Source organism: Homarus americanus, unplaced genomic scaffold (assembly GCF_018991925.1).
Source record: "Homarus americanus isolate GMGI-L3 unplaced genomic scaffold, GMGI_Hamer_2.0 scaffold10188, whole genome shotgun sequence".
NCBI classification, from domain to species: Eukaryota; Metazoa; Arthropoda; class Malacostraca; order Decapoda; family Nephropidae; genus Homarus; species Homarus americanus.
The window spans coordinates 96099-122750 of record NW_024741309.1 but is presented as its reverse complement, the minus strand read 5'-3'; the positions used below and the strand labels follow the sequence as shown (position 1 = coordinate 122750).

The 26652-nt window shown below is 48.6% G+C and overlaps 1 protein-coding gene across 14 annotated transcripts in view; it reads left to right on the top strand.

Moving 5' to 3' along the window:
* LOC121875834 (serine/threonine-protein kinase mig-15-like) overlaps positions 1 to 26652 on the top strand; it is a 102801-nt gene that overhangs the window by 12795 nt on the left and 63354 nt on the right. For all 14 annotated transcript variants that reach the window (XM_042380536.1, XM_042380543.1, XM_042380540.1 and 11 more), the window contains exon 2: positions 18357 to 18422. In XM_042380536.1, coding sequence (XP_042236470.1) covers positions 18357 to 18422 — 66 coding nt within the window. The remainder of the gene's footprint in view (positions 1 to 18356; positions 18423 to 26652) is intronic.

Genomic DNA, 26652 nt, shown 5'->3' with positions numbered 1-26652 from the left:
TAGTGTGTGTGTATGTGTGACAATACTTCAGGGAGAGGAAGGTGTATTACTGAGAATCCAGGTAAAAAAGTCACAAAAAACGGCACGGAAAAAACCCTAACCTAACCAAATCTAACCTAACCTAATCTAACCAAACCTAACCTAACCTAACCAAACCTAACCAAACCAAACCTAACCTAATCTAACCAAACCTAACCTAACCTAACCAAACCTAACCTAATCTAACCAAACCTAACCTAACCAAATCTAACCTAACCTAACCTAACCAAATCTAACCTAACCTAATCTAACCAAACCTAACCTAACCTAAGACTGAGACTGTACTGTTCAGCTGACGCGATGGAGTGGTGATTGATGTGGTGGGTTGGTTATTGATGTGGTGGGTTGGTTATTGATGTTGTGGGTTGGTGATTGATGTTGTGGGTTGGTGATTGATGTTGTGGGTTGGTGATTGATGTGGTGGGTTGGTGATTGATGTTGTGGGTTGGTGATTGATGTTGTGGGTTGGTTATTGATGTTGTGGGTTGGTGATTTGATGTTGGTTGGTGATTGATGTGTTGGGTTGGTTATTGATGTTGTGGGTTGGTGATTTAATGTTGGTGATTGATGTAGGTTGATGATGATGGTGATTGATGGTTTAGTTTCTTCTTCTCTTCTTCTTTTATTCTTCTTCTTTATCATTATTATTATCATTATTATACTATTATTACTTTATTATTATCATTATTATTATTATTACTTTATTGTTATTACATTATTATTATTATTATTACTTTATTGTTATTACATTATTATTATTATTATTATTATTATTATTATTATTATTATTATTACTTTATTGTTGTTATTATTATTGCCGTGTTGTTTAGCAGGACAGGTACGCAGCAGGTCACGACTTTTTTTTTTTTTTGGGCTCCCAGGGGACAAAAGGTCAGACAGAATTCTCTTAAAAGATCAGAAGGTCATCAGCCTTGAGGGTCAATTTTTTTTATGTTTATACTGTGGTGAAGGTCACGGACGAGGTATATGACCTGTGATGATATTGATCCCCGTAAACAGGAAGAAGCCTCCCCTTCCTCCATCCTCCATCCATCCATCCATCCATCCATCCCTCCATCCCTCCCTGACGTCTTCTTGTCTGTCTGTATCATCTCGTGTATGGTTAGGTTAGTTTGGGGGTCACTAGTTGTGTTCAGCCTGCTTGACCCCACAACGCCCCATCCTCCCCCTCAAAAACAACAACTCATGTTGGGGCAAGTTATTTACACGTGTAGTTTACCTGTTGAGTTTACTGGCTGGAGGGTCCCTGGGGCTCCTCCTCCTCTTCCTCCCCACTACCCTCACATCCCCACACCTCCCTCTTCATACCACTCTTCCCTCTCCCCCCATTCACATCTTCTTCCCTCCCTCATCCCCATACCATTCTCCCACCATCCCCACTACACACTTCCACACCTACTCACCTTCACTTCACCCCACCACCTCCCACACCCCACTCCACCTCCACAACCCCCCATCCACCACCTCCTACGCTCTTACCCTCATTACCTTCCACCCCACTGCAAGCCCCTGTCTGACAACTCGGTTCGCGGATTCTCAAAAGAATCTTACGTTATATTTTGTCCTCGTAATTGGAGACTGTAGAACGGCCTCTGACTAGACTGGGGGAGCTGTACCACATGAAGATTAACCACCCCAGTCTGTTTCACCTGATGATAAAACACCCCAATGCTCACCTAAGTAACATTAGAGTATTTAATCAACAGGTAACAGACATAACAGGAGGCTACACACGGCACCAAGTAACACCTGGTAGAGTTAACTGATGAAATATATCCCCTTTAAAACTACTGTGTGTGTGTGTGTGTGTGCGTGCGTGCGTGTGCGTGTGTGTGCGTGTGTGCCTATACAGTATTCATGTGTTTATATTTGTTTTAGTGTTTCATCTAACATTCGTGTTTTTTTCATGTTTTTTTTTTGTGTGTGTGTTGGGACGAATTAGCACAGGCAGGCAGGTTTGGGTGGAGGTGAGGTGAGGACGCAATAACCTCCAGTCCTTGAGAATCCGATGGCTGTCTTGGCTTTTTTAGGTTTCGGTCACCTGTTGCTTCCAGGTCAAAAACAAGGGATTTTTTTTTTTTTTTTGTAGGGTCTGGTTGAAGAACATTTCAATTCCACTCCACTCCTCTCCACCCCACTCCTCTCCTCTTTACCTTCCCCGTGTGTGTGTTCGTTCATTCGGGCATCATTTAGGTACGGTACATGTCCTGACCTCGAATCACCTGTGGACGCTAATTGTTATAGGTGCTTATACTGTCAGGTGAGATAAATTAGGGTGTCTAATCTTCAGGTGATCCGGTCAATTTAACCTCCCCCCAACAAATTCAGTCACTAGTAACAGCGATACAGCAAGGCTACAGTAATTACAAATAAAAGAATAAGTTAAAGGGGCGGTGCTCGTCCACGACTTACACTGAACTGTAAATAATATACCTAGGCTGGTGGAGGCGTGTGAGTGGCTGCTGCTACGATGACGTCACAAGGTTTGTCATAGTGACGTCATCGTGTACCTTGGAACATTTCCCTCCCCCCCGCGGATTTTTTTTGTATCTGTTTTGACTAATAACTGTGGTGGATTAATTGGATTGGGTGGATTAATTGGCTCGGGTGGATGAATTGGATTGGGTGGATTAATTTGCTCTGGGATGGATTAATTGTCTCTGGGGTGGATTAATTGACTGGTGTGGATTAATTGGCTCTGGTGTGGATTAATTGACTGGGGTGGATTAATTGGCTCTGGTGTGGATTAATTGACTGGTGTGAATTAATTGACTGGGGTGGATTAATTGACTGGGGTGGATTAATTGACTGGTGTGGATTAATTGGCTCTGGTGTGGATTAATTGACTGGGGTGGATTAATTGGCTCTGGGGTGGATTAATTGTCTCGGGTGGATTAATTGGCTCGGGTGGATTATATGGCTCTGGGGTGGATTATATAGCTCGGGTGGATTATATGGCTCTAGCTGGATTACATGGGCGTTTTTTTTAGGGATTAATTAACTCCAGTGGATTAGTGTGGTGGACTAAACAGCTTTAGGATGGATTAATTTTAAGCTGGGGGTAACGCACATACAGACAGTACAGGTATACGACCAACGTACATCTAGACAGGTAATTCTATTTAATTATTACTAACTCAATGAAGGATTATATTTATTTGTTTATTTAAAGTTGTTTCATAATGTACCGTATGTATGTATGTATGTATGTATGTATGTATGTATGTATGTATGTATGTATGTATGTATGTATGTATATATATCCGGGTAGGCCTAGGCACACGGTCGATTTGCATACCACACCCCTCCTGACTTCCCCTCCCCCTTAACAGGGATTAATTAACTCCAGTGGATTAGTGTGGTGGACTAAACAGCTTTAGGATGGATTAATTTTAAGCTGGGGGTAACGCACATACAGACAGTACAGGTATACGACCAACGTACATCTAGACAGGTAATTCTATTTAATTATTACTAACTCAATGAAGGATTATATTTATTTGTTTATTTAAAGTTGTTTCATAATGTACCGTATGTATGTATGTATGTATGTATGTATGTATGTATGTATGTATGTATGTATGTATGTATGTATGTATATATATCCGGGTAGGCCTAGGCACACGGTCGATTTGCATACCACACCCCTCCTGACTTCCCCTCCCCCTTAACAGCGGGTGGTTTAAACTAGAGTGCCAACGTGTAATTCATACCACTATCATAACTGGGCCATTGTCACCTGTCTGCCTGCCACACCCCCCTCCCCCTCTCCTCTCTCTCATTGCCCGTCAGTGTGGGAAGTATTATTATTAATTTGCCTTATTATACAAAGTGGTCAACACACTCAATGGAACAATGAACTTTTATGTTTTGTTTGTTTGTTTGTTTGTTTGTTGACGTAGTTGTGGGGCTTTTGTGTTGGGGCCTGGGTGTGTGTTTGAGAGCGCCTGCCTCACTCGTTGTCGATTTTGGTGTGTGCGTGCGTGCGTGCGTGCGTGTGTGTGTGTGTGTGTGTGTGTGTCCTGCTTGTGTGAGTCTTAACTGTCTGAATTTTTGAGATTATTTGTCTAGTCCCACTACACCATAACCCAACCTAAGGATGACTGTGTGGTGAGGTGTGGGTGTAGTGTGGTGCGGTGTGGTGAGGGTGATGTGGTGAAAGGGTAAGGTGTGTGAGGTGTGGTATAGTGGTGTGGGTGAGGTGTGATGTGGTGTAGTGCGGTAAGGTGTGGTGAGGTGTGGTATAGTGGTGAGGTGTGATGTGGTGTAGTGCGGTAAGGTGTGGTGAGGTGTGATGTGGTGTAGTGCGGTTAGGTGTGGTGTAGTGTGGTGCGGTGTGGTGAGGTGTGATGTGGTATAGTGTAGTGTGGTGCGGTAAGGTGTGGTGTGGTGAGGTGAGGTGTGGTGTGGTGTGGTGTGGTGGTAGAGAGAGAGAAGATGACTCGTGTGATGGGTTATCCCCGACTGACTCAACAAGCGGGAGGAGGAGGAGGTGGTGACGCATGCGCCTCCCTCACACGTGCTGGCTATCCCTACCTCACTCTCCATTCCTCCCCTCTCACCCTTCATCTCGTGTGTGGTTGGCTGCCTCACCTCTCACACCACCCTCACTAGTTGGTATGCCCCCCCTCTCCTTGTCTTAATTTCCTCCCTCACCTCTCACACATCTTCCACTTGATCCTAGCAGTGAGGAAGGCAAGGCCACACCGTCTGGGTGGGGTATATGGTGTGGTGGTCACTGGAGGAGGTGGAAGGCCTGCCCTGCCCCTCACCCCTGCTCTACCCCTGCCCCCACCTGCCTCACCCCACCCCACTCCTGTTTCTACCCCTGCCTCTCTACCCTGTTTATACTTTTAAGTTCTCACCTCTACCCCAGCCCCTACTCCCCACCCCCTGCCCCTACCCCCTGCCCTGCCCTCAATTCTGCCCCTGGCTCCCGTCCTGTCTCTGCTCACATATTCCGGATCATCTGAAGAACAAACTATCTCCCAGCTTCTTTTACCTATCGATTTAACCACCCCTGACGCTAGTTGGAGGGGGGGGGGCGGGTTAAGGTAGGTCCGGGTGGATTAGGTTAGGGTCGGGTCTATTAGGATTACAGTTAATCATTCGCCGTTTAGCAGTGAGAGAAGAGGTGGCCATGAACTTGAGTCACTATATTTCCTCTAAACCAAAAATACTGAAAAGTTGGCCATGAAAATCACACACGACTCACTTCGCCTCACAACCTTACCTATATCTCACCTGTTAGTAATTAATGAATGTGTCTTAATTTTTTCTTCATTTTTCTTCACCTTATTTATACGTCCCAAACCTTTCAAGATAATGAAGAAAAAAAAGCCAGAAGTAGAAATAAATGAGTAAATAATTATATCTTTATTGTAAACACCTTTTTTTTGTTTTCCTAATGGCTAAAATCTCATAATAAATGCCCCCTTTATTATGTCAATGTGCTCTACCGTCTGTCTGTCTGTCTGTCCCGCTGCTGTTAAAGTGTCCTAACTATCTAAGTAATTAACTAACTACTCGGTATATAGGTCGTTAACGCCATGATATTCTTACCATAAGAACAAGAATGGAGGAAACTGCAGCGGGCCTATTGGTTCATACTGGGCAGTCCCGTTTACACCCAACCCCTATTGCTCATATAAGCATCCAACCTATGTTTGAAGCTATTCAGCGTATTCGAGTTAATGATGATATTTGGTAACTTGTTCCATTCATCCATTTACTCTGTTTCCAAACCAGTGTTTACCTATTTCACGCCTAAATCTAAATGTGTCTAATTTAAAACCATTGTTACGAGTTCGCTCCTGGTTGGATAGTTTGAGTACCTTTGTAATGTCCCCTTTGTTTAGCCCTGACTTCCACTTATACACCCCTATCAGGTCGCCCCTCATTCTACCTTAGTATTGTGTTGTTATTTTGGTGATTTGTAAGGACCTTTAATCAGAGACCCTTTGGTGAGATACTTGAAGCACTCGACCGCGTCAATATTATCAGTCTTGTATAGTGTGTGTGTGTGTGTGTGTGTCGCTATAAATTGTTTACTGTTGAAAGAGGTGGGGGGGGGGCGGGGTGTCTGTATGGGTAAGGAGGGTCGGTGACTTGGGTTAGGTTAGTTAAGTTCTCTCTCTCGGCCTTCTGACTCATGCTTGACAGTGTTGAGTAATCCTAGTAGTGGCAGTGGTAGGGGGGTGGTGGTAGTGGTGGTGGTAGTAGTAGTAGTGGTGGTGTTAGTGGTAGGGTTTATGGAGTGGTGATGGGGGGGTGTTGCTTATTGGTAATAGCAGGAGGTGGGTAGGTGGTGATAGTGGGTAGGGGATAGTAATGATTTTGGTAATGACTAGGGTTGTGTGGTAATGATAGAGGGGGTGGTAGTGTAATGTGGACAGGAGGGGTGGTAGTGGTAATGACAGGGGTGGTAGTGGTAATTTATTATGGGAGGGGGGTGGTAGTGGTAATGACAGGGGGTGGTAGTGGTAATGACAGGGAGGGGTGGTAGTGGTAATGACAGGGGGGTGGTAGGTACGACAGGGGGTGGTAGTGGTAATGACAGGAGGGGTGGTAGTGGTAATGACAGGGTAGGGGTGGCTGTGTGGTAGGTGACTCAGACTCCAGGCATCAGTGATAACGCCAATACCAGGTACAATCAATAGCGTGCCACATCTTCCTCACCCCCCCATCCCATCCCTTCACTAACTCAACTCGGGGTGGTCCTCTGTCATCCTCCTCCTCCTTCTCCTCTTCTTCTTCCCCCACCCCCCTGCCCTCCCTGAAGCTGACCCAGGTGTTAATTGTTGCTGCCGCCACACACTCTCTGTCCATAACCCAACCTAACCTAAGAGTGTGTTGGGATTGTTGTACCTTTATACTTGGGTCAGTTGTCATCATTCTTACCTCACATCGCTTTTATCTCCACTCTCGCACTGCGCTTCCCCGTTGGCTTTTGTTTCCTGTACGGCTATGTACTAGTCTGAATTGAAACAGTTTATTTAGCCAGAAAAACACAGATACAGAGTGGATAATAATAACAATATTAACATGGCTGAACCAGTTGAGAACCTGAGCTCTCTTTTAGGCACCTGATATATACTATACATTTATCTCAAGGAAGAATTTAAGATGTCATTAGTAAAGGATAGTAGAGCACTCTCAGTCGACCTTCTAGCTCTAAATCCAAACTGGGAGTCTGTAAAGATGTTATTGGCACTGCAGAAGGAATTTAGTCTACTACATGCTAGCTTCTCCAGTATCTTACTCAAGGCTGGGAGGACTGATATGGGGCGGTAATTCTTGTAGAGACCTTTGTCCCCAGATTTTTTTATATGCCGGGTGAACTTTAGCAATTTTCAGTTTATCCGGAACGTGAAGGAAGAGTTACAAATATGTAGGAGAACAGGTAGTGATAAGTGGGCTACTTTCTTAATGATGCTCATTGGTATATTGTCTTCGCCTGCTGCTGCATCTTTGGATATTTTTATGATGGCCAGTAATCCCTCTGCTGTGACAGGGGATAAGAACAGCTCATTTTGCAAATGAATTTTAATACTGATAAATGCAAGGTACTACAGATAGGGAAGACGAATACAAACGTTAAGTATAAACTAGGTAACACGGAAATAGAAAACTCAGTTTGTGAAAAAGATCTAGGTGTATTTGTTAGCAACGACTTGAAACCTAGGAAACAATGTATTAGCGTTCGCAACAAGGCAAACAGGATTCTTGGGTTCATATCTAGGTCTGTGAGTAACAGAACTGCTGACGTTATCTTGAAACTTTACCTAGCATTAGTGAGGCCACACATGGATTATGCGGTTCAATTCTGGTGTCCTTATTATAGAATGGACATAGATTCTTTGGAGAGAGTACAAAGAAGAATGACAAAATGATCCATAATATTAGAAACCTTCCATATGAAGAAAGACTGAAAAGCTTAGGCTTACATTCATTAGAGAGGCGTAGAGTTAGGGGAGATATGATAGAGGTGTTCAAGTGGGTAAGTGGGATTAACAAGGGTAAAATGGAAGATGTTCTGAAGCTCAGTAATAACGAAATAACTAGAACAAATGGCTTTAAATTAGATAAATTCCGATTCAGAAGGGATATAGGCAAGCACTGGTTTGGTAATAGAGTTGTGGATATGTGGAATAGGCTACCGAGTGCTATAGTAGGATCGGGGACGCTGGGGAGCTTCAAGACGAAGTTGGATAGGCACATGGAAGTGCTGGGATGGGTGTGAAAGGGATCTGCCCTGTATGGGCCAGTCGGCCTCCTGCAGTATCCCACTTTCTTATGTTCTTATGTTCTTATGTTGGGTTGGCTAGTTTGATAATCTAACCTAACATTCCACGTTCTTAGTATAGATGTACACGGTGACGAAACTGTGTGTGTGTGTCAGAGGGGTTTTAATTCGAGCTACACCTGATAACGAGTGACGTCATACGGTATTATCAGCTAGGTTGTTGGGGACAGCTGAGACCCAGAGATAACACCGCTCATTACATGCTTCCTACCTACGCTAAGGGCTGTTGGGTCTGTTAAAGGCTGTTGGGGGCTTTTAAGGGCTGTTGATGATTTCGTTTCTTGGGTGCAGTGTCTCCTAGCTCACCCAGCTGTGAGTGGTACCTTAGCTAATGTTATATAATGGGGGGGGGGCAGAGGATGTGTGTTGAACCCCTGATTTGACCTGACATGACCTGAACACATTTGAACCCAGATTTGAACCCTTATAGCTTTGAAATATTCCACCAGTATACCGAACCCCCTACCCCCCCTACCTCCTCCCCCTCTACTCTTCCAACGTAATTGGGTATCTAGTTTAGGTGTCAACAACTTCCCGTAGTTAAGAGGCTTTAAAAGAACCAGTTGTGTTTTAAATCGTGTCTTTAACATGTTTCTCGGAATGTAACGCGTTATTTCCTGACTAACTCCAGGTTGCATAATGGTGTGGGTGGAGGGGGTGGGGTGGGGTGGGTGTATTGCCTCTCAACCCGGGTATATTCAGTACATGTGATATATTTCTGGTATATCTATACTATATGTCTTGGCTATATTTATGTGTGTGTATATTCATCGAGTTTTTGTGTTTGTTTGTTTGATGTTTTGTTTGCTTATCTCGTGTTTAAGTCTCTATTTGTTTTGGTACAGACCTGTTGTTGTGTTGAAAGGGATGTTAGTTAAGGTTAGGTTAGGTTCAATGTTATACAGGTGGTTCGAGTTATTAAGCTTTAAATACATCAAGCTTAAAATAAAATTAAACTTAAAATTAATTAAGCTTAAATAGATCAAGCTTAAAATTAATTAAGCTTGAAATAGATCAAGCTTAAAATTAATTAAGCTTGAAATAGATCAAGCTTAAAATTAACTAGGCTTCGATATCTTTAGATTAAGTTTGGTTCCGTCAGGTGAGGGGGAGCTTAAGTTACGATAAGGTAACGCCTCTGTCCCTCACGCGTTCCTCCCCCCCCCCTTATCTTATCCTCGTTCAGCAGCAGCTTGAACCCCGATATGTTGTTATCTTTTATCTGTCCAGCTGCTTGCTTCTCTCGTGTCCCGCCAGCGTCCTTCCAGCAGCAGCAGGTTGGGGTGTATCGCGGCTCCTACTTACCAAGGTCTCTATAATGTAGACCTTGGCTTTTATTAGTGGACTGTAAACATGGCTGGGTCTCTCTCTCTCTCTCTCTCAGCTGTGTGTGTGAGTGAGAAAGTTGTGTGATACATTTCCTGGTGGTGAGACATTCCCCTTCAATATCTACAATGGAGGGAGGGTTAGGTTAGTTTAGTTAGGTAGGTTGATGCTCCACACCACACCACATCACCACACTAACACCACACCACTATCACCACATCATGTTGGTCGTCTGGTTAGGGTACGTTCGCTACCTTCCTGGAAACACCCTCCCACACTCCTCGAACCCCTATGACGACGCCCTCTCTCTCTCTCTCTCTCTCTCTCTCTCTCTCTCTCTCTCTCTCTCTGTTTTTACCTCACCTCCCATATCTTCATCTTTACTCACTCTCCTCACCACTGGTCATCCCGCCACACGCACACACACACACACACACACACACACACGCGAGGGCCAGGTGGAGGCCATCTGAGTCAGGGTGTTCAAAGACATTCACTTCAATATACTTCCTGGAATTGGTTAAGTGAGAGACTCTTCTTGTTACGGTCCAGTCTGGGGTCACCTGAAGATTACACACCCCTACACCTTATCTCACCTGAAGATTACACACCCCTACACCTTATGTCACCTGAAGATTACACACCCCTGCACCTTATGTCACCTGAAGATTAGGCTTCCTATTCTAACATAACGAGACACTAACCTAACCTAATCTATATTATATTGGGCAGAGGGTGAGGAGAGGGTAGGGGGAAACGTGCTAACCTTTTGGGGAATTTACAATCGTGTGTGTGTGTGTGTGTGTGTGTGTGTGTGTGTGAGTAGTGAGTAGTGAGTGAGTGTGTGAGTGTGTGGTGGTGAGTGAGTGTGATGAAGTGTTCTTATTACCTTATGAGTCTGTGTGTTGACCTCCTCCCCTGCCCCCCCTCTCACACTCTCCATAGTATGTTGGCTTCCTCCTCTTCTCTCTTCCTCTCATAGTCTGTTGGCCGCCACCTCCCCCCTCCCCCCCTCCCCCCTTACTCCCCTCCCCTTACTCCCCCTTACTCCCCTCCCCTTACTCCCCCTCCCCCCTTGCTCCCCCTCCCCTTACTCCCCCTCCCCTTACTCCCCCCCTCCCCACAGACTCTCCTCCTCTCAGCTGTCCTCTCGGCGTTCCAACAAGTGTGTGTGTGTGTGTTTGTTGTGGTGGTGGTGACTTCAGTACTATACAGAGTGAATAGTTTGGTGATGGTGGTTGGGATGGAGGGCTTGTGGTGTGGTTGTTGGGTTGAAGAGGAGGAGGGTGGTGATGATGGGGAGGAATCTGGAGGATGGGATGGTGAGCCGTGGGGGGCGTGTGTCAGGCGTGGCAGGTGTTCCTCAAGGCTGGTTGATGACGTCGCCAGCGTGGGGTGGGGGGGTTGTACACAATCCTCCTCTCCTGCCTCCTCCTCCCTTTCTTTCCTTTTCCTCCTTCTCCCTCTCCTCCCTCTTCCTCTCATCTCCTTCCCCATACATACACGTAACCCCATTTCCCTCTCCTTCCCCCTCCCATACACAACTCTCTTCCTCTTCCTGTCCCCACACACAGCCCCTACATAACACCCCCTTCCCCCCTTCAACCTCCTCCCCCCACCACATCCCTCCCCACCCCACCGCCTCCCTCCCTCCCCACCCACCCACTCCCTCCCTCCCCCACCCCACCATTTCCCTCCCTCCCCCACCACTTCCTCCCCACCCCACACCCTCCCCTCCCTCCCCACCCACATCCCTCCCCACCACATCCCTCCCCCACCCCTGTTTCCTCCCCCACCCACCACTCCCCTCCCTCCCCCACCACTCCCTTCCCTCCCCCACCCACTCCCTAATTATCCAACCATTCGTTTCTTAACGCAATTATTAGTTTCACATCCGGATGTTTCTTTGTTTGTTTTGTCTGGACCTATGAGGTGATCTCCGAACAGAAGCAGCAGCCCAGAAGTTATGTTACAGCCTGGATGAAATGTCGACTGTCCTTCTCTCTCCTTAGGTCGGCTTTGCTCTGCCTCAGGAGAACGAGAGCATCGGCCCCAAAGCCGACAACAGTTGCAGATATTGACTATGAGGCAACAGTCACTGAATGCCTCATAGATCTGCGGCTCAACTAATTTACACAGATAGGATAGCTACTTATGTATTAGGATATTTAATTTTAAGGTAATAAAATGGTGGCGAAGGAATGGCTATTGGGGGAGGCTGGAGGCCACTTTATTTTTATTTCTACTACTACCGTATGAGTGAAGTAAACACATGTATATACCCGTATGATTAACTACCGTATTTTAACCCGACTAACGAGAGCAGTAACAACCCTTGAGAGCTGATGAAGGAAAGACGTGGGTGGGTAGATAGGGAAGAGCAAGCAACAGTTATCATGTGACTGAGAGAAAGACTTGAGAGTGACCTGTGTGTGTGTGTGTGTGTGTGTGTGTGTGTGTGTGTGTGTGTGTGTGTGTGTGTGTGTGTGTGTGTGTGTGTGTGTGTGTGTGTGTGTGTGTGTGTGTGTGTGTGTGTGTGTGGTGTGTGTGTGTGTGTGTGTGGTGTGTGTGTGTGTGTGTGTGTGTGTGTGTGTGTGTGTGTGTGTGTGTGTGTGTGTGTGTGTGTGTAGTTACAATCTTGATTGCTACATTCATTCACTCACTCACTCATTACCCCAGAAGAAAAGGAGTGTGTATTCTCCAAGTGTGATTGGGGAGAGAACACGTCCATGTTGAGTACAGTGCCGGCGTGTTTGTGTTGGGGGGTCAGGGAGAAGTGTGAACCTATCCAGCTGTTGCTCTGCTGGGTGACTAACTGAGGGGTTTATTGCTTGGTGATGATTGTTGTTGTTGTTGTGATGGTGGTAGTGGTGGTAGTTGTTAGTGTTTGTTGTTAGTAGTGATGGTTGTTGGTGTGGGTAGTGGTGTGGTGAATGGTTGGTGGTGGTGGTAGTAGTAGTAGTAGTAGTAGTAGTAGTAGTAGTAGTAGTAGTAGTAGTAGTAGTAGTAGTGGTGGTTGTTGCTTGATGGTGGTAGTAGTGGTGATGGTGGTGGGTGATTGGCGTGGTGATGAGTTTCCCAGCGGCTACAACCACCATCACCACTACTACTACTGCTACTACTACTACTACTTTTTTTTTTAATATAATGGCCTCCATCCTCCCCCAATAGCCACACCTTCGCCACCATTTATTTACCTCAATATTAAATATCCTAATACATAAGAAGCTATCCTATCTGTGTTAAATTAGTTGAGCCGCAGATCTATGCGGCATTCAGTGACTGTAGCCTCATAGTCAATATCTGCAGCAGTTGTCGGAGTTGGGGCAGAAGCTCTCGTTCCCCTAAGGCAGAGCAAAGCCGACCGAAGGAGAGAGAAAGACAGTCGACATCTCATCCAGGCTGTAACATAACTTCTGGGCTGCTGCTTCTGTTCGGAGATCAACTCCGCGAGTCTGGCGTAGAAACATCTTGCACTTGGTCCCATCCCACCAGAGGTTGTGAACACTAGAGGAGTGAAGCTGCCTTGATCAACGTTTGAATTCTCTCCCCATATGCCCTTCTCTTGTCGTTCTCGTTCCTCCTATGTGCAGCATCGAGAGCTAGGTTACGGTGACATGCGGCCACCACCACCACCACTACTACAACTACTACCACTACAACAGGAGGACGGCGGCGGTGGCTCATGACTCACTCGTGGTGGCTCAGATGAACAATAATGGTTGTCAAGGTTACCACGGACGCTACCACCACGCTCCCCTAGTACCACCACCACGCTCCCCTAGTACCACCACCACGCTCCCCTAGTACCACCACCACGCTCCCCGGTGCTCACCACCAACAGGCCCTCCCCCGCCTACACCTTCCTTATTCTGCTCCCCTTACACTCCTCCCATCCTTCCCTTCCTCATACTTCCCCTCCCCCCAACCTGGCTCCTTCAGAGGTGCCCATCGTCCTCTTCTCCCTCATCTCCCTCCTCCTCCCCTCCCCTCCCTCCCCTTCCCTTCCTCCCCTCCTCCCTCCCTCCCCTCCCTCCCTCCCTCCCTCCCCTCCTCCCTCCCCTCCTTCCCTCCCCCCCCTTCCCTCCCCCTTCCCCACATCCCCCCCCTTCCTCCCCTTCCCTCCCTCCCTCCTCCCTCCCTCCCCTCCTCCCCTCCCTCCCTCTCCCTTCTCCCCTTCCTCCCCCTTCCCCTCCCCTCCCCTCCCCTCCCCTCCCTCCCCCTCCCCTCCCCTCCCCCCTTCCCTCCCTCCCCTCTCCCTACTCACTCCTTAGAGTCTGGTAGCAGCCCGAGCGCCATTGATATTCCCAATTTGTGTTCAATAAATTCATATGATAGAAACTCCGCTCAATAGGGTGGCTTGGCTGCTGATTGGCTTTGCTGCTGACTGGCTTGGCTGCTGACTGGCTTGGCTGCTGACTGGCTTGTACGTGCAGGCCAGATGGGGTTACCTGTCTCGAGGGTATATGGGATCACCTGTAAATTAGCTACCTGGGGGATAGGTTGGGTTAGGTTAGGTTAAGTTGGGTTGGGTTAAGAGGGGTGGATTAGGTTGATCATTGGCACAGGAGGTAAAATATGCCTTTAATGTGACTTGCAGACTCGAGGTTAAAAGGGAATTCGTAATTGACCTTTGACCTTTTTGTATCTTAATGTAATTGTTTTTGTTTGTACCATTAGGGGTTCATTACATAGAAGGTACAGCTAGTTTGTTGTGCTTTTTGGTCACGTGTTTGTTGTTGTGATTGATGGTGGTAGTTGAGGGGTGTTATTGTTATTGCGGTTGTTGAGTGGTGGTGGTGGTGGTTGAGGGGTGTTATTGTGGTTGTTGGTTGTTGAGTGGTGGTGGTGGTAGTGATGGTGGTGGTTGAGGGTTGTTATTGTGGTTGTTGGTTGTTGAGTGGTGGTGGTGGTGATGATGGTGGTGGTTGAGGTGTAATTATTGTGTGGTTGTTGAGTGGTGGTGGTGGTAGTGATGGTGGTGGTTGAGGGTTGTTATTGTGGTTGTTGGTTGTTGAGTGGTGGTGGTGGTGGTGGGGTGTGTAGCTGAGTGGTGGGGTGTTGAGGCCCAGCTCGGTATTACCCACCATCCTGTAGCTCGTGTGTCTGTTTGTCTGTCTGTCTGTCTGTCTGTCTGTCTGTCTGTCTGTCTGTCTGCTCTGTCTGTCTTACACCACAAAATCACATACAGTCATATATACTACTACCACCACACCACCACACATAACTCTCTCTCTCTACCTCTCTCTCTCTCTCTCTCTCTCTCTCCCAACCTTCTATCTACTTTAACTCTTCCTCCCTCCCTCCCCTCTCTCCCCTAACCTATCCTACTTTAACTTCCCCCCTTCTCCCCCCTCCCCCCCTTCTCCCCCCCCTCCTCAGGTTAAATCCGGCCTCCAGTGTCTGGGGATTGTTATATTTTCCCCACTGCTATCGAAAATGCCTTGGTGACGTCATGTGGATTTGTGTAACACTTGTTGAGTTTCACCCGACCCCTTGTGTGTATGTGTGTGTGTGTGTGTGTGTGTGTGTGTGTGTGTAGGGGAGAGAATCCTTACCTCCCCACCCTTTCCTTAAAAACCATCCCCCCTTTCTCCCCCTCTCTCCCCTCCCTTTCCTCTACAACTTTCTATTTTAGAGTGTTTTCCCGTCTCCCGCCTGGTTCGACCCCTTGTTTCTGTTTGTCTGTCTGTCTGTCTGTCTGTCTGTCTGTCTGTCTGTCTGTCTCTCCGTCAAATCCATCCAAATCCGTCCGTCCGTCCATCCGTCCGTCATCAATCCAAATCTCTGTCTGTCTGTGTCGGCTTTTCCCTCTTTTGTGAACTTTGCTTTGACTCTCTCTGCCACCCCCACCCTACCCCCCCTTCCTTAACCTAACCTAACTCACTCCGACGTCACCCCGCCCACTTCGACGTCGCTCCGCCCACTCCGACAGACAGATAGACAGACACTGCACTTTAAAGACAGCATTTAATTGCCCCCCTCCCCCCCTCCCCCCTCCCGCAACTGTTTGATACACTTGGTGAGGGTCGGGGGGTGATGGGGGTACAGGTGAGGTCTAAGTGGTGTTAATTACGTCAGGGGGGGTGATGGGGGTACAGGTTGTGTCTAAGTGGTGTTAATTACGTCAGGGGAGGTGATGGGGGAGGTTGTGTCTAAGTGGTGTTAATTACGTCAGGGGGGTGATGGGGTACAGGTTGTGTCTAAGTGGTGTTAATTACGTCAGGGGTGATGGGGGTACAGGTTGTGTCTAAGTGGTGTTAATTACGTCAGGGGAGGTGATGGGGTACAGGTTGTGTCTAAGTGGTGTTAATTACGTCAGGTTGTGTCTAAGTGGTGTTAATTACGTCAGGGGAGGTGATGGGGTACGTCATGGTGTTAATTACGTCAGGGGGTGATGGGGTACAGGTTGTGTCTAAGTGGTGTTAATTACGTCAGGGGAGGTGATGGGGTACAGTGAGGTCTATGGTGTTAATTACGTCAGGGGGTGATGGGGTACAGGTTGTGTCTAAGTGGTGTTAATTACGTCAGGGGGGTGATGGGGGTACAGGTTGTGTCTAAGTGGTGTTAATTACGTCAGGGGTGATGGGGGCACAGGTTGTGTCGTTAATTACGTGGTGATGGGGTACAGGTTGTGTCTAAGGGTGTTAACGTCAGGGGGTGATGGGGTACAGGTTGTGTCTGTTGATGTCTAAGTGGTGTTAGTTACGTCAGGGGAGGTGATGGGGTACAGGTTGTGTCTAAGTGGTGTTAATTACGTCAGGAGGTGATGGGGGTACAGGTTGTGTCTAAGTGGTGTTAATTACGTCAGGGGAGGTGATGGGGGTACAGGTTGTGTCTAAGTGGTGTTAATTACGTCAGGGGAGGTGATGGGGTACAGGTTGTGTCTAAGTGGTGTTAATTACGTCAGGGGAGGTGATGGGGGTACAGGTTGTGTCTAAGTGGTGTTAATTACGTCAGGGGAGTGATGGGGTACAGGTTGTGTCTAAGTGGTGTTAATTACGTCAGGGGAGGTGATGGGGGTAGGTTGTGTCTAAGGGTGTTAATTACGTCAGGGGAGGTGATGGGGTACAGGTTGTGTTTAAGTGGTGTTAATTACGTCAGGGGAGGTGATGTGGGTAGTTGTGTCTAAGTGGTGTTAATTACGTCAGGGGAGTGATGGGGCAGGTTGTGTCTAAGTGGTATTACGTCAGGGGGGGAGGAGATAGTGGCTCTCATGAATGGCGTCTGTTGAGGGTGTGAGTAGGAGGACGCAAAGCCGAGATCCAAGGCCGTCTCCACTAGGGGGTGACTGGTCAAGATGGCGGGCATTTGATGATTTAGACACTCACATATTAATTCACCTGATAAGTATGCAACCTAACCTAACCCGTCATGCCGTTTCCCTGTCCCTGACCCTAACCTAACCCGTCATGTCGTTTCCCGTCCCCTGACCCTAACCTAACCCGTCATGTCGTTTCCTCGTCCCTGACCTCTAACCTAACCTGTCATGTCGTTTCCGTCCCTGACCCTAACCTAACCCGTCATGCCGTTTCCGTCCCCTGACCCTAACCGAACCCGCCATGCCGTTTCCGTCCCTGACCCTAACCTAACCTGTCATGTCGTTTCCGTCCCCTGACCCTAACCTAACCCGTCATGTCGTTTCCCGTCCCCTGACCCTAACCTAACCCGTCATGTCGTTTCCGTCCCCTGACCCTAACCGAACCCGCCATGCCGTTTCCGTCCCTGACCCTAACCTAACCCGTCATGTCGTTTCCCGTCCCGTCCCCAAACCTAACCCGTCATGTCGTTTCCGTCCCCTGACCCTAACCGAACCCGCCATGCCGTTTCGTCCCCTGACCCTAACCTAACCTGTCATGTCGTTTCCGTCCCCTGACCCTAACCTAACCCGTCATGTCGTTTCCCTGTCCCCTGACCCTAACCGAACCCGTCATGTTGCTCTGTCCCCTGACCCTAACCTAACCCGTCATGTCGTTTCGTCCCCTGACCCTAACCTAATCATATGCTGTTTCTCGTCCCTGACCCTAACCTAACCTGTCATGTCGTTTTCTGTCCCTGACCCTAACCTAACCTGTCATGTTTCTGTCCCTGACCCTAACCTAACCCATCTGTTGTTTTCGTCCCTGACCTAACCTAACCGTCATGTCGTTTCTGTCCCCTGACCTAACCTAACCTGTCATGCCGTTTACCTGTCTCGATCTTAACCTAACCACATCCCTTGGTTAGGTTAGTAGATGATGGGGAGTCGACCAGCTTCAGGTTGGGGCCATTAGAAGGGCCAGGTGGGTTAAAGGGTCAGGTGGGTTAGGGCCGTGAGAAGGGTCAGGTGGGTTAAAGGGCTGTGGGTTAAAGGTCAGGTGGGTTAGCGCTGTGGTTAAAGGTCAGGTGGGTTAAAGGCCAGGTGAGCTAGGGCCAGGTGGGTTAAAGGGCCAGGTGAGCTAAAGGGCCAGGTGGGTTAAAAGGCCAGGTGAGCTAAAGGGCCGGGTGAGCTAAAGGGCCAGGTGGGTTAAAAGGTCAGGTGGACTTGAGGGGGAGGTGTTGATAAGGCCGCTGATTACATTAATTCCCTCTCTCGCTGAGTACATTGATTCTCGCTGAGTACATTAATTCAGTACCTACACCTGTTGTACTATAATATTAACGTGTTATGTCTTGTGTTTTACAGGATCCAGCTGGAATCTTCGACTTGATTGAGGTCGTTGGCAATGGAACCTACGGCCAGGTGTACAAGGTGAGTGTTCCCTAGTGCTCTGTGTGTGTGTGTGTGTGTTCACTTACGAGATTTGAATGACATTAAAACAGGTTCTCCAACGACAGGGGTGATGGCGTCTGATTGGCTGGCTGATTCCCTCCCAAACCAATGAGAGACGAGTCCCAGTCAAAAACAAAACATGGGCGAACGAATCAGACGCAGTTATTCAGAGCCAGTTCATACCTGTTGTATCTCTACCCCCCTATCCCCTTCCCCCTCACCCACCTTTTTACCTTTTCAAACTAATTAATCTCCCTCTTCATTACTTCCCACTAAATAATTCTTAAACACTCGGTAAAGCTCAAATAATTATATATAATTTATCGAATGAAAGGTGAGAGACAGGTGTAATTAATGACCATGCTGTAATTAACAAGGTAAGGCTCAAGTTTGTAAGTCGTCATTATGCCGTTGGTAATTGGTGGTAAGTCCAATTAATGTTGTGTGATTCGTAGGATGAAAATGACACAGGTGTTTGATAGTAATGTGAGTCTACCTGTAATTAGTGAAGGTACAAAGGTGATGCTGTTATCTTGTGTGTGTGTGTGTGTGTGTGTGTGTGTGTGTGTGTTCATGAGGATGGTCGGGAACGGTGGTGTGGTTGGCGACAAATTGCGACAGGGAATCTAATTTTTAAACCCCTCTCCCCCCTTCCCCCCTTCCCCCTCCTCCCCTTCTCTTCTCACCTTCCTCTCCCTTTCCTCATCTCCCGTCTCTCTCCTCTCTCCTCCATTCTGTAATTACTTCATTGAATCAGGTGTGCTTGAGGACATTCTTGCTGTTTATCCCAAATTTGCTAGCCCACACTGATTAGTCTTCAATTAGAATATGACTCCAATGTATGTGATCCACTGACATATATATGCTGCTGGTGAATGTGATGTATTTCCTTCTTTGTGTACGAACCTCTGTCCTGCGTGGCAGTGAACAGTGGCATTACCCACATGAATCTGACCTATATATAGTGTCAATGAATATGATGCATTCTTTGTTTACGAACCTCTGTCCTGCGTGGCAGTGAACAGTGACATTACCCACATGAATCTGACCGACGTATATGTATGTATGTGTGCGTGTGTGCATGTATATGTACGTGTACATGTATATGTGTATGTATATACGTATATGTATGTATATGTGTGTGTGTGTGTGTGTGTGTTTACATATATGTATATGTACTGTCAATGAATATGATGCAACTCTTTGTGTACGAACCTCTGTCCTGCATGGCAGTGAACAGTGACATTATCCATATGAATCTGACCTCTACATTTATAGTTGTTAATGAATATGATGTATTTCTTTGTGTGTGAACCTCTGTCCTGCGTGACAGTGAGAAGTGATACCACCCTCAGTGTCAAGACCTGACTGAATTACTCAGAATAGGCAAACTGTACTACAAGCTCTGCCAATAAATTTGTTAAACTAAAAAAAACTCCTCCATTCCCGAGATGCTGAACCGGGTTAATTTTGACTTATTCCCGGGAGTCAAAAAGTAGGTCAGGGGTCAAAGTTGGGGTCATTCATAGGTCATAAGGGATTCATCATCATCATCATATTATTATTATTATTGTTGATGATTGCATTTTTGTCTTCGTTGTTACTTTGTGAGCTGAGAGTCCCTGTGAGTAAGACCCTCTCCTCTTTTGAGTCGACTCATATATAACAGAGAGAAAATGACTCGCAACTCAGGAGAAAGCATTAGGTCCTCTGGCGTCCATTAGCGGGATGGTTGAAATAGAGTCGGAGGTTACGACTTCCTGGGATGATGAGGTCAGCCCACACACCTGCCTACTGGTGGATGATGAAGGAAGGTGTAGGTGTGAAGGAAGGGGGTGTAGAGTGAAGGAAGAGGGGTGTAGAGTGAAGGAAGGGGGTGTAGAGTGAAGGAAGGGGTGGAGGAAGGGCAGAGGAAGGAAGGGGGGTGTAGAGTGAGGAAGGTGAGGAAGGAAGGGGTGTAGAGGAAGGAAGGGGTGTAGAGGAAGGAAGGGGGGGTGTAGGGAGGAGAAGGGGGTGTAGAGGAAGGAGGGGGGTGGAGTGAAGGGAAGGTGGAAGTGAAGGAAGGGGTGTAGAGGAAGGAAGGGGTGTAGAGGAAGTAAAAGGGTTTAGAGGAAGGAAGGTAGAGGAAGGAAGGGGGGTGAGTGAAGCAGAAGGTAGAGGAAGGAAGTGTCGAATGAAGTAAGTGTGAAGTGAATGAATGAAGTACAGCATTAAACCCTACAGAAGTGACATTTAGCATTATGACCACTATGTACACAATGGCCGATAGGAATTGCATCACCATCATGCTGCACCTGACAGTTAGTCAACATCGGAGGGGTGGGGGGTTGTTTACCTTCTCCACACCATACGTGCCTCCTCTACACTCAGGTATCTCTCTCTGTCCTTTCAAAGTGATTTTCCCAGCCCCTGTCAGTCGGCAGGACACACACACACACACACACATCCTGCTAGGAGTTCCTGGCATTCCCAGTCCTGACATCTCCTCCCCCTCCTCTTCCAAGTCCTTCTCCCCCACCTCACCACTCACCCCCCTCATTAAGCTTTATCTAGGACTCCCAACATGTTTACCGTCCCCCAAGTTTTAGCCAGATCCCCCTCCCCCAGAGTCCTTCAAGATGCTGGTGGAGATGTGACAGTGATGGTGTTGTGACGTATAATGATGGTGATAGTGGTGATGGTGGTCATGGATGGTAGTATGTGGTGTGGTGGGCGGTGAGAGAAACTGGGTGGCTGGCTGGGTGGGTGGGCGGGGCGGCGGTGGCGGCGTCCTAGTAGAGAAGACAGAGGTGATGATGGCAGCTCTAGTAGTAAATATACCAGCCAGGGATCACGTTCTCAAAGATGTTCCTACGTTAAACCTCCCTCTCCTCCCCCCTCTCTCTCCCCCTCTCCTCCCCCTCTCTCACTTGTCCTTCTCTTTCCCTTCTGTTGGGGAAGCCAAGGTCGTCGCCACCTCCACCAGGCAGTCAGTCAGTCAGCTGTGGTGGTGGGAACACGAGTATAACACATCACATATCCCTCTGTGTGTGTGTGTGTGTTAATTACAACAGCTTGGCATCCTCCCTCCTGGCACTACTGGCACCCACAGCACACCCTTCAAGGTCAGGGTCACTCGCTGATCAAACACCAAAAACACATTTGAGCTGCTCTAACTGGCTCTCCAGACGACCTGTTGAAACCCGATATGTATCTCTCTCTCTCTCTCTCTCTCTCTCTCTCTCTCTCTCTCAAACAGTCGGAGGGAAATAATTAAATTGGTTTTGGCTTCAAGTCAAACACGTGAAGTATTGGGAAGCGTCTCCAGACACTGATATTGTAAGCAGTGGCACACACACACACACACACACACACACCACTCTATTTCGCATTTTAATCTATCTATCTCTATTTGTCTATCTATCTATCTGTCTATCTCTGTCTGTCTATCTGTCTATTTGGCTATCTCTCTATATAAATTGTTTATATATATATATGCGGAGAAAGTAAAATCATCATCATCATTATTTTTCAGTCTCATAGAATAAAGATCTATCAAACACTCTTGGCAAATTGTTGTGTTGTGTCCGAGTGATATAGCAGTGTATAGCAAGAATGATATAGCAACGTTATACAGTATAATGTGTTGGGCGTGTGGTGTAGCTGCTGAGAGAGAGAGAGAGAGAGAGAGAGAGAGAGAGAGAGAGAGAGAGAGAGAGAGAGAGAGAGTATGGATGTGTGTGCAGGGAGTGACAGTCAAGGCAGGAAGTGTATGTATATATGACTAGTGGTAACAGATAAGCCAAGGGGCCCATCCATCATTATCCCTCCCTCCTTCTCTTCCTTCCTTCCTTCCTTCCTTCCTTCCTTTCTATGGCTCACTTATCTGATTAGCTAACTGGGAGCTGTACTTGTGTCCAAACTTTTGAAGCCTTAGTAACACACACATAATATCATTACAAGACACACACACACACACACACACACACACACACACACACACACAAGACATAAGTCTTCTAGTTCAATGACCTCCTCAGCCTCACTGCCCTCTCTCTCTCTGATACGCTAAATATAAGCTTGGTGAAAATCAGAATTGAATGGATAGGCTGCGCCTGCCACATGACCATAGGGCAGGTGATAGGTAGATAGGCAGGTAGATAGGTGGAATTGCAGGGTAGATAGGGTAAGTAGGTAGGTAGATAGGTTGTCTGCCTGTGTGTCCGTTCCTATCGTCTCTGTGGGTGGAGGCAGTTAGGGGTGAGGACTGTGGCTGGGGGTGAGTAGGGGCAGAGGGACCGGGTAGGGGGGGAGCAGAACTAATATGCGGGCGTGACCACTGAATGATGATCACGTTACCAAGGTTGTTAATGCGGTGGTAACAAGGTGAAAGTCCTCTACTGTGTGTGTGTGTGTGTGTGTGTGACTGATAAATTGATTATGCTGAGGGGGTGACGTGGGGGGGGGGGTGTATGTTTGTTGTGATGATGAAGATGTAAGGGGTGGTTGGAGGCCATTACAGATTTAAATAAAAATAGTAGTTGTAGTAATAAAATGGCGGCGAAGGTGTGGCTATTGGGGGAGGCGGGAGGCTACGACGAAAGAAAAAATAGTAGTAGTAGTAGTGGTTTCATCTTCCACCGTAGTGACGAAAGTAGTAGTAATATCAGGGTAGAACCGAACCTCCTTCCATTGGACGGTGAGATTTTCCAACATAGGACTTCAAACACATCCAACGAAGCCCGTGTTGACGTCAGTGCTCAAGGATTCTGGTCCCCGAGCCTTCTTCAACATCAGGATTTTTTATTCCATGGCCGCATGTCACCGTAACCTAGCTCTCGATGCTGCACACAGGAGGAACGAGAACGACACGATAAAGGCATACGGGGAGAGAATTCAGAACGTTGATCAAGGCAGCTTCACTCTAGTGTTCACAACCTTTGGTGGGATGGGACCAAGTGCAAGATGTCAGACTCGCGGAAGTGATATCCGAACAGAAGCAGCAGCCCAGAAGTTGAGATGTCGACTGTCCTTCTCTCTCCTTAGGTCTGCTTTGCTCTGCAAAGCAGACAACAGTTGCAGATATTGACTATGAGGGAACAGTCACTGAATGCCCCATAGATCTGTGGCTCAACTAACAACACAGCCAGGATAGCTACTTATGTATTAGGATATTTAATATTAAGGTAATAAAATGGCGGCGAAGGAGTGGCTATTGGGGGAGGCTGGAGGAAAAATAGTAATATCAGGGAAAGTACTCGGAGTAGCAGTAGTAGTGATGATAAGTTTAAAACTATTGGGAAGATTGTTGATATATATTGCAACTTTTGGTAGTGGTGGTGGGGGGAAAAAGGGTGAGTGTGAGGGGGAGGATGAAGCCAGGATCAAGTGTCGCGCATGAGTCATCAGCTCCCATCACTGCCTGACCCACGAGGGAGTGAGGGGAGAGGGGGAGTGAGGGAAGCCATGGGGATATACGGGCACACAGATTACCAGTCAGCTGAGCAGGGTCTCTCTCCTGCCCTCCTTCTCCCCTCCTCTCTTCCCCCCTTCTCTCCCCTACCTCTCTCTCTCCCCCACCAACTAAAGAATGCTCTCTCTCTCTCTCTCTCTCTCTCTGTTTGTTTGTTTGTTGTTTCTCTGGCTTAACATTGACTTTATAGTTGGGAGAAAATCTGTATTATATATCACCCTTGTTAACCCTGAGAGAGAGAGAGAGAGAGAGAGAGAGAGAGAGAGAGAGATGACTTTTAATTTATATTTGCATAATCCATGTTGTTAGTTGTGGGAGAGAGTGAGGGGAGGTGCTAGTTGTGGAAGAGAGTGAGGGGAGGTGCTAGTTGTGGGAGAGAGTGAGGGGAGGTGCTAGTTGTGGGAGAGAGTGAGGGGAGGTGCTAGGTGTGGGGAGAGTGAGGGGAGGTGCTAGTTGTGAAGAGAGAGTGAGGGAGGTGTTGGGGGTTAGGGGAGAGAGTGAGGAGGAAGAAGGGGAGAGAGAGGGGAGGTGCTGAGTTGTGGGAGAGAGTGAGGGAGTGAGAAGGGAGAGAGTGAGGGAGGTGCATCAGGGAGAGTGAGGGGAGGTGCTAGTGGTGGGAGAGAGGAGGGGAGGTGCTAGTTGTGGGAGAGAGGAGGGGAGGTGCTGTGGAAGAGAGAGTGAGGGGAGGTGCTAGTTGTGGGAGAGAGAGGAGGGGAGGTGCTAGTTGTGGAGAGAGAGGAGGAGGTGCTAGTTGTGGGAGTGAGGGAGTGTTAGATGTGGGAGAGAGGAGGGGAGGAAGAGTTGTGGGAGAGAGGAGGAGGGGAGGTGCTAGTTGTGGGAGGGAGAGTGGGAGGGAGGTGCTGGTTGTGGGAGAGTGAGGGAGGTGCGGTTGTGGGAGAGGAGGAGGGGAGGTGCTAGTTGGGGGAGAGTGGGGAGGAAGGTGCTAGTTGGGGAGAGTGTGAGGGAGGTGCTATTGGTGGAGAGAGAGTGAGGGGAGGTGCTAGTTGGGGGAAGAGAGTGAGGGGAGGTGCTAGTTGTGGGAGAGAGAGGAGGAGGTGCCAGGTGGGTGAGGAAGAGTGAGTTTGAAGATTGTTAAGTAGGTGATAAGAGGAGTGGGGTGGCAGCAGTGGCTGATAAACGGGGTGGGTGGAGGAGAGGACGGCACGGGGTGGGTGGAGGAGGGGACGGCACGGGGTGGGTGGAGGAGGAGACGGCACGGGGTGGGTGGAGGAGAGGACGGCACGGGGTGGGTGGAGAGGACGGCACGGGGTGGGTGGAGGAGGGACGGCACGGGGTGGGTGGAGGAGAGGACGGCACGGGTGGGTGGAGAGGACGGCACGGGGTGGGTAGAGGAGAGGGTGGCACGGGGTGGGTAGAGGAGAGGACACGGGTGGGTGGGAGGAGGACGGCACGGGGTGGTGGAGGAGAGGAGGCACGGTGGGTAGGGAGGGTGGCACGGGGTGGGGTAGGAGGAGAGACGGCACGGGGTGGGTGGAGGAGAGGACGGCACGGGGTGGGTGGAGGAGGAGGTGGCACGGGTGGGTGGGAGGAGGAGGGTGGCACGGGTGGGTGGAGGAGGAGACGGCACGGGTGGGTAGAGGAGGAGGGTGCAGGGGTGGGTGGAGGAGAAGGCACGGGTGGGTAGAGGAGGTGGGTGGAGGAGAGGACGGCACGGGGTGGGGTAGAGGAGGAGGGTGGCACGGGGTGGGTAGGAGGAGAGGTGGCACTGGTGGGTGGAGGAGAGGACGGCAGTGGGTATAGGGAGGGCGGCCCTGGGTGGATGGAGGAGGAGGGTGGGCACGGGGTGGGTGGAGGAGGAGGGTACGGGGTGGGTGGAGGAGAGGACGGCACGGGGGTGGGTAGAGGAGGAGGGTGGCACGGGTGGGTGGAGGAGGAGGGGTGGCACGGGTGGGTGGAGGAGAGGACGGCCTGTGATGGGGGTGGACGGGGTGGGTGGAGGAGGAGGACGGCACGGGGTGGAGGAGAGGACGGACGGGGTGGGTGGAGGAGGAGGTGGCACGGGGTGGGTGGAGGAGAGGACGGCACGGGGGTAGAGGAGGAGGGTGGCACGGGGTGGGTGGAGGAGAGGACGGCATGGGGTGGTAGAGGAGGAGGGCGGCCCTGGGTGATGGAGGAGGAGGGTGGTCTGCTTGAGGCAGCAACAGCAGCCCGGCAACAACATGTATATTATTATATATATATATATATATATATATATTACTGATAGTATCCGGCTCCCCCCCCTCACACACGTAGAGAGAGAGAGAGAGAGAGAGAGAGAGAGAGAGAGAGAGAGAGAGAGAGAGAGAGAGAGAGAGAGAGAGAGAGAGAGAGAGAGAGAGAGGTTAAATATACGGTGAGACACTATGGGTGGCACTGAAGAGAGGGGAAAAAGAGAACCGTACACATGTCACCGCTTATTTTAACGCCTTTGTTGTCTTTAGGTGTACATTCCCCCTCTCTCTCTCTCTCTCTCTCTCTCTCTCTCTCTCTCTTCTTTTTCCTCTCCCTCTGTTTCTTGACGCCTTTGTTGTCTTTGTGTGTTACTCCCTGGCACCGGCTCTCACCTCACCCTCACACCCCTCACTCCTGGCAACTCTCGCTCTTGGCCAGTGCTAGTGGGCTGTCTGGGCCGGAACTTCCCCCGCCCCTCCCCACCTGCCTGATGTGTGTGTGTGTGTGTGCGTGTGTGTGTGTTTGTGTGTGTGTTTGTGTGTGTGTGTTTGTGTGTGTTTTTGTTTGTTTGTTTGTTTGTTT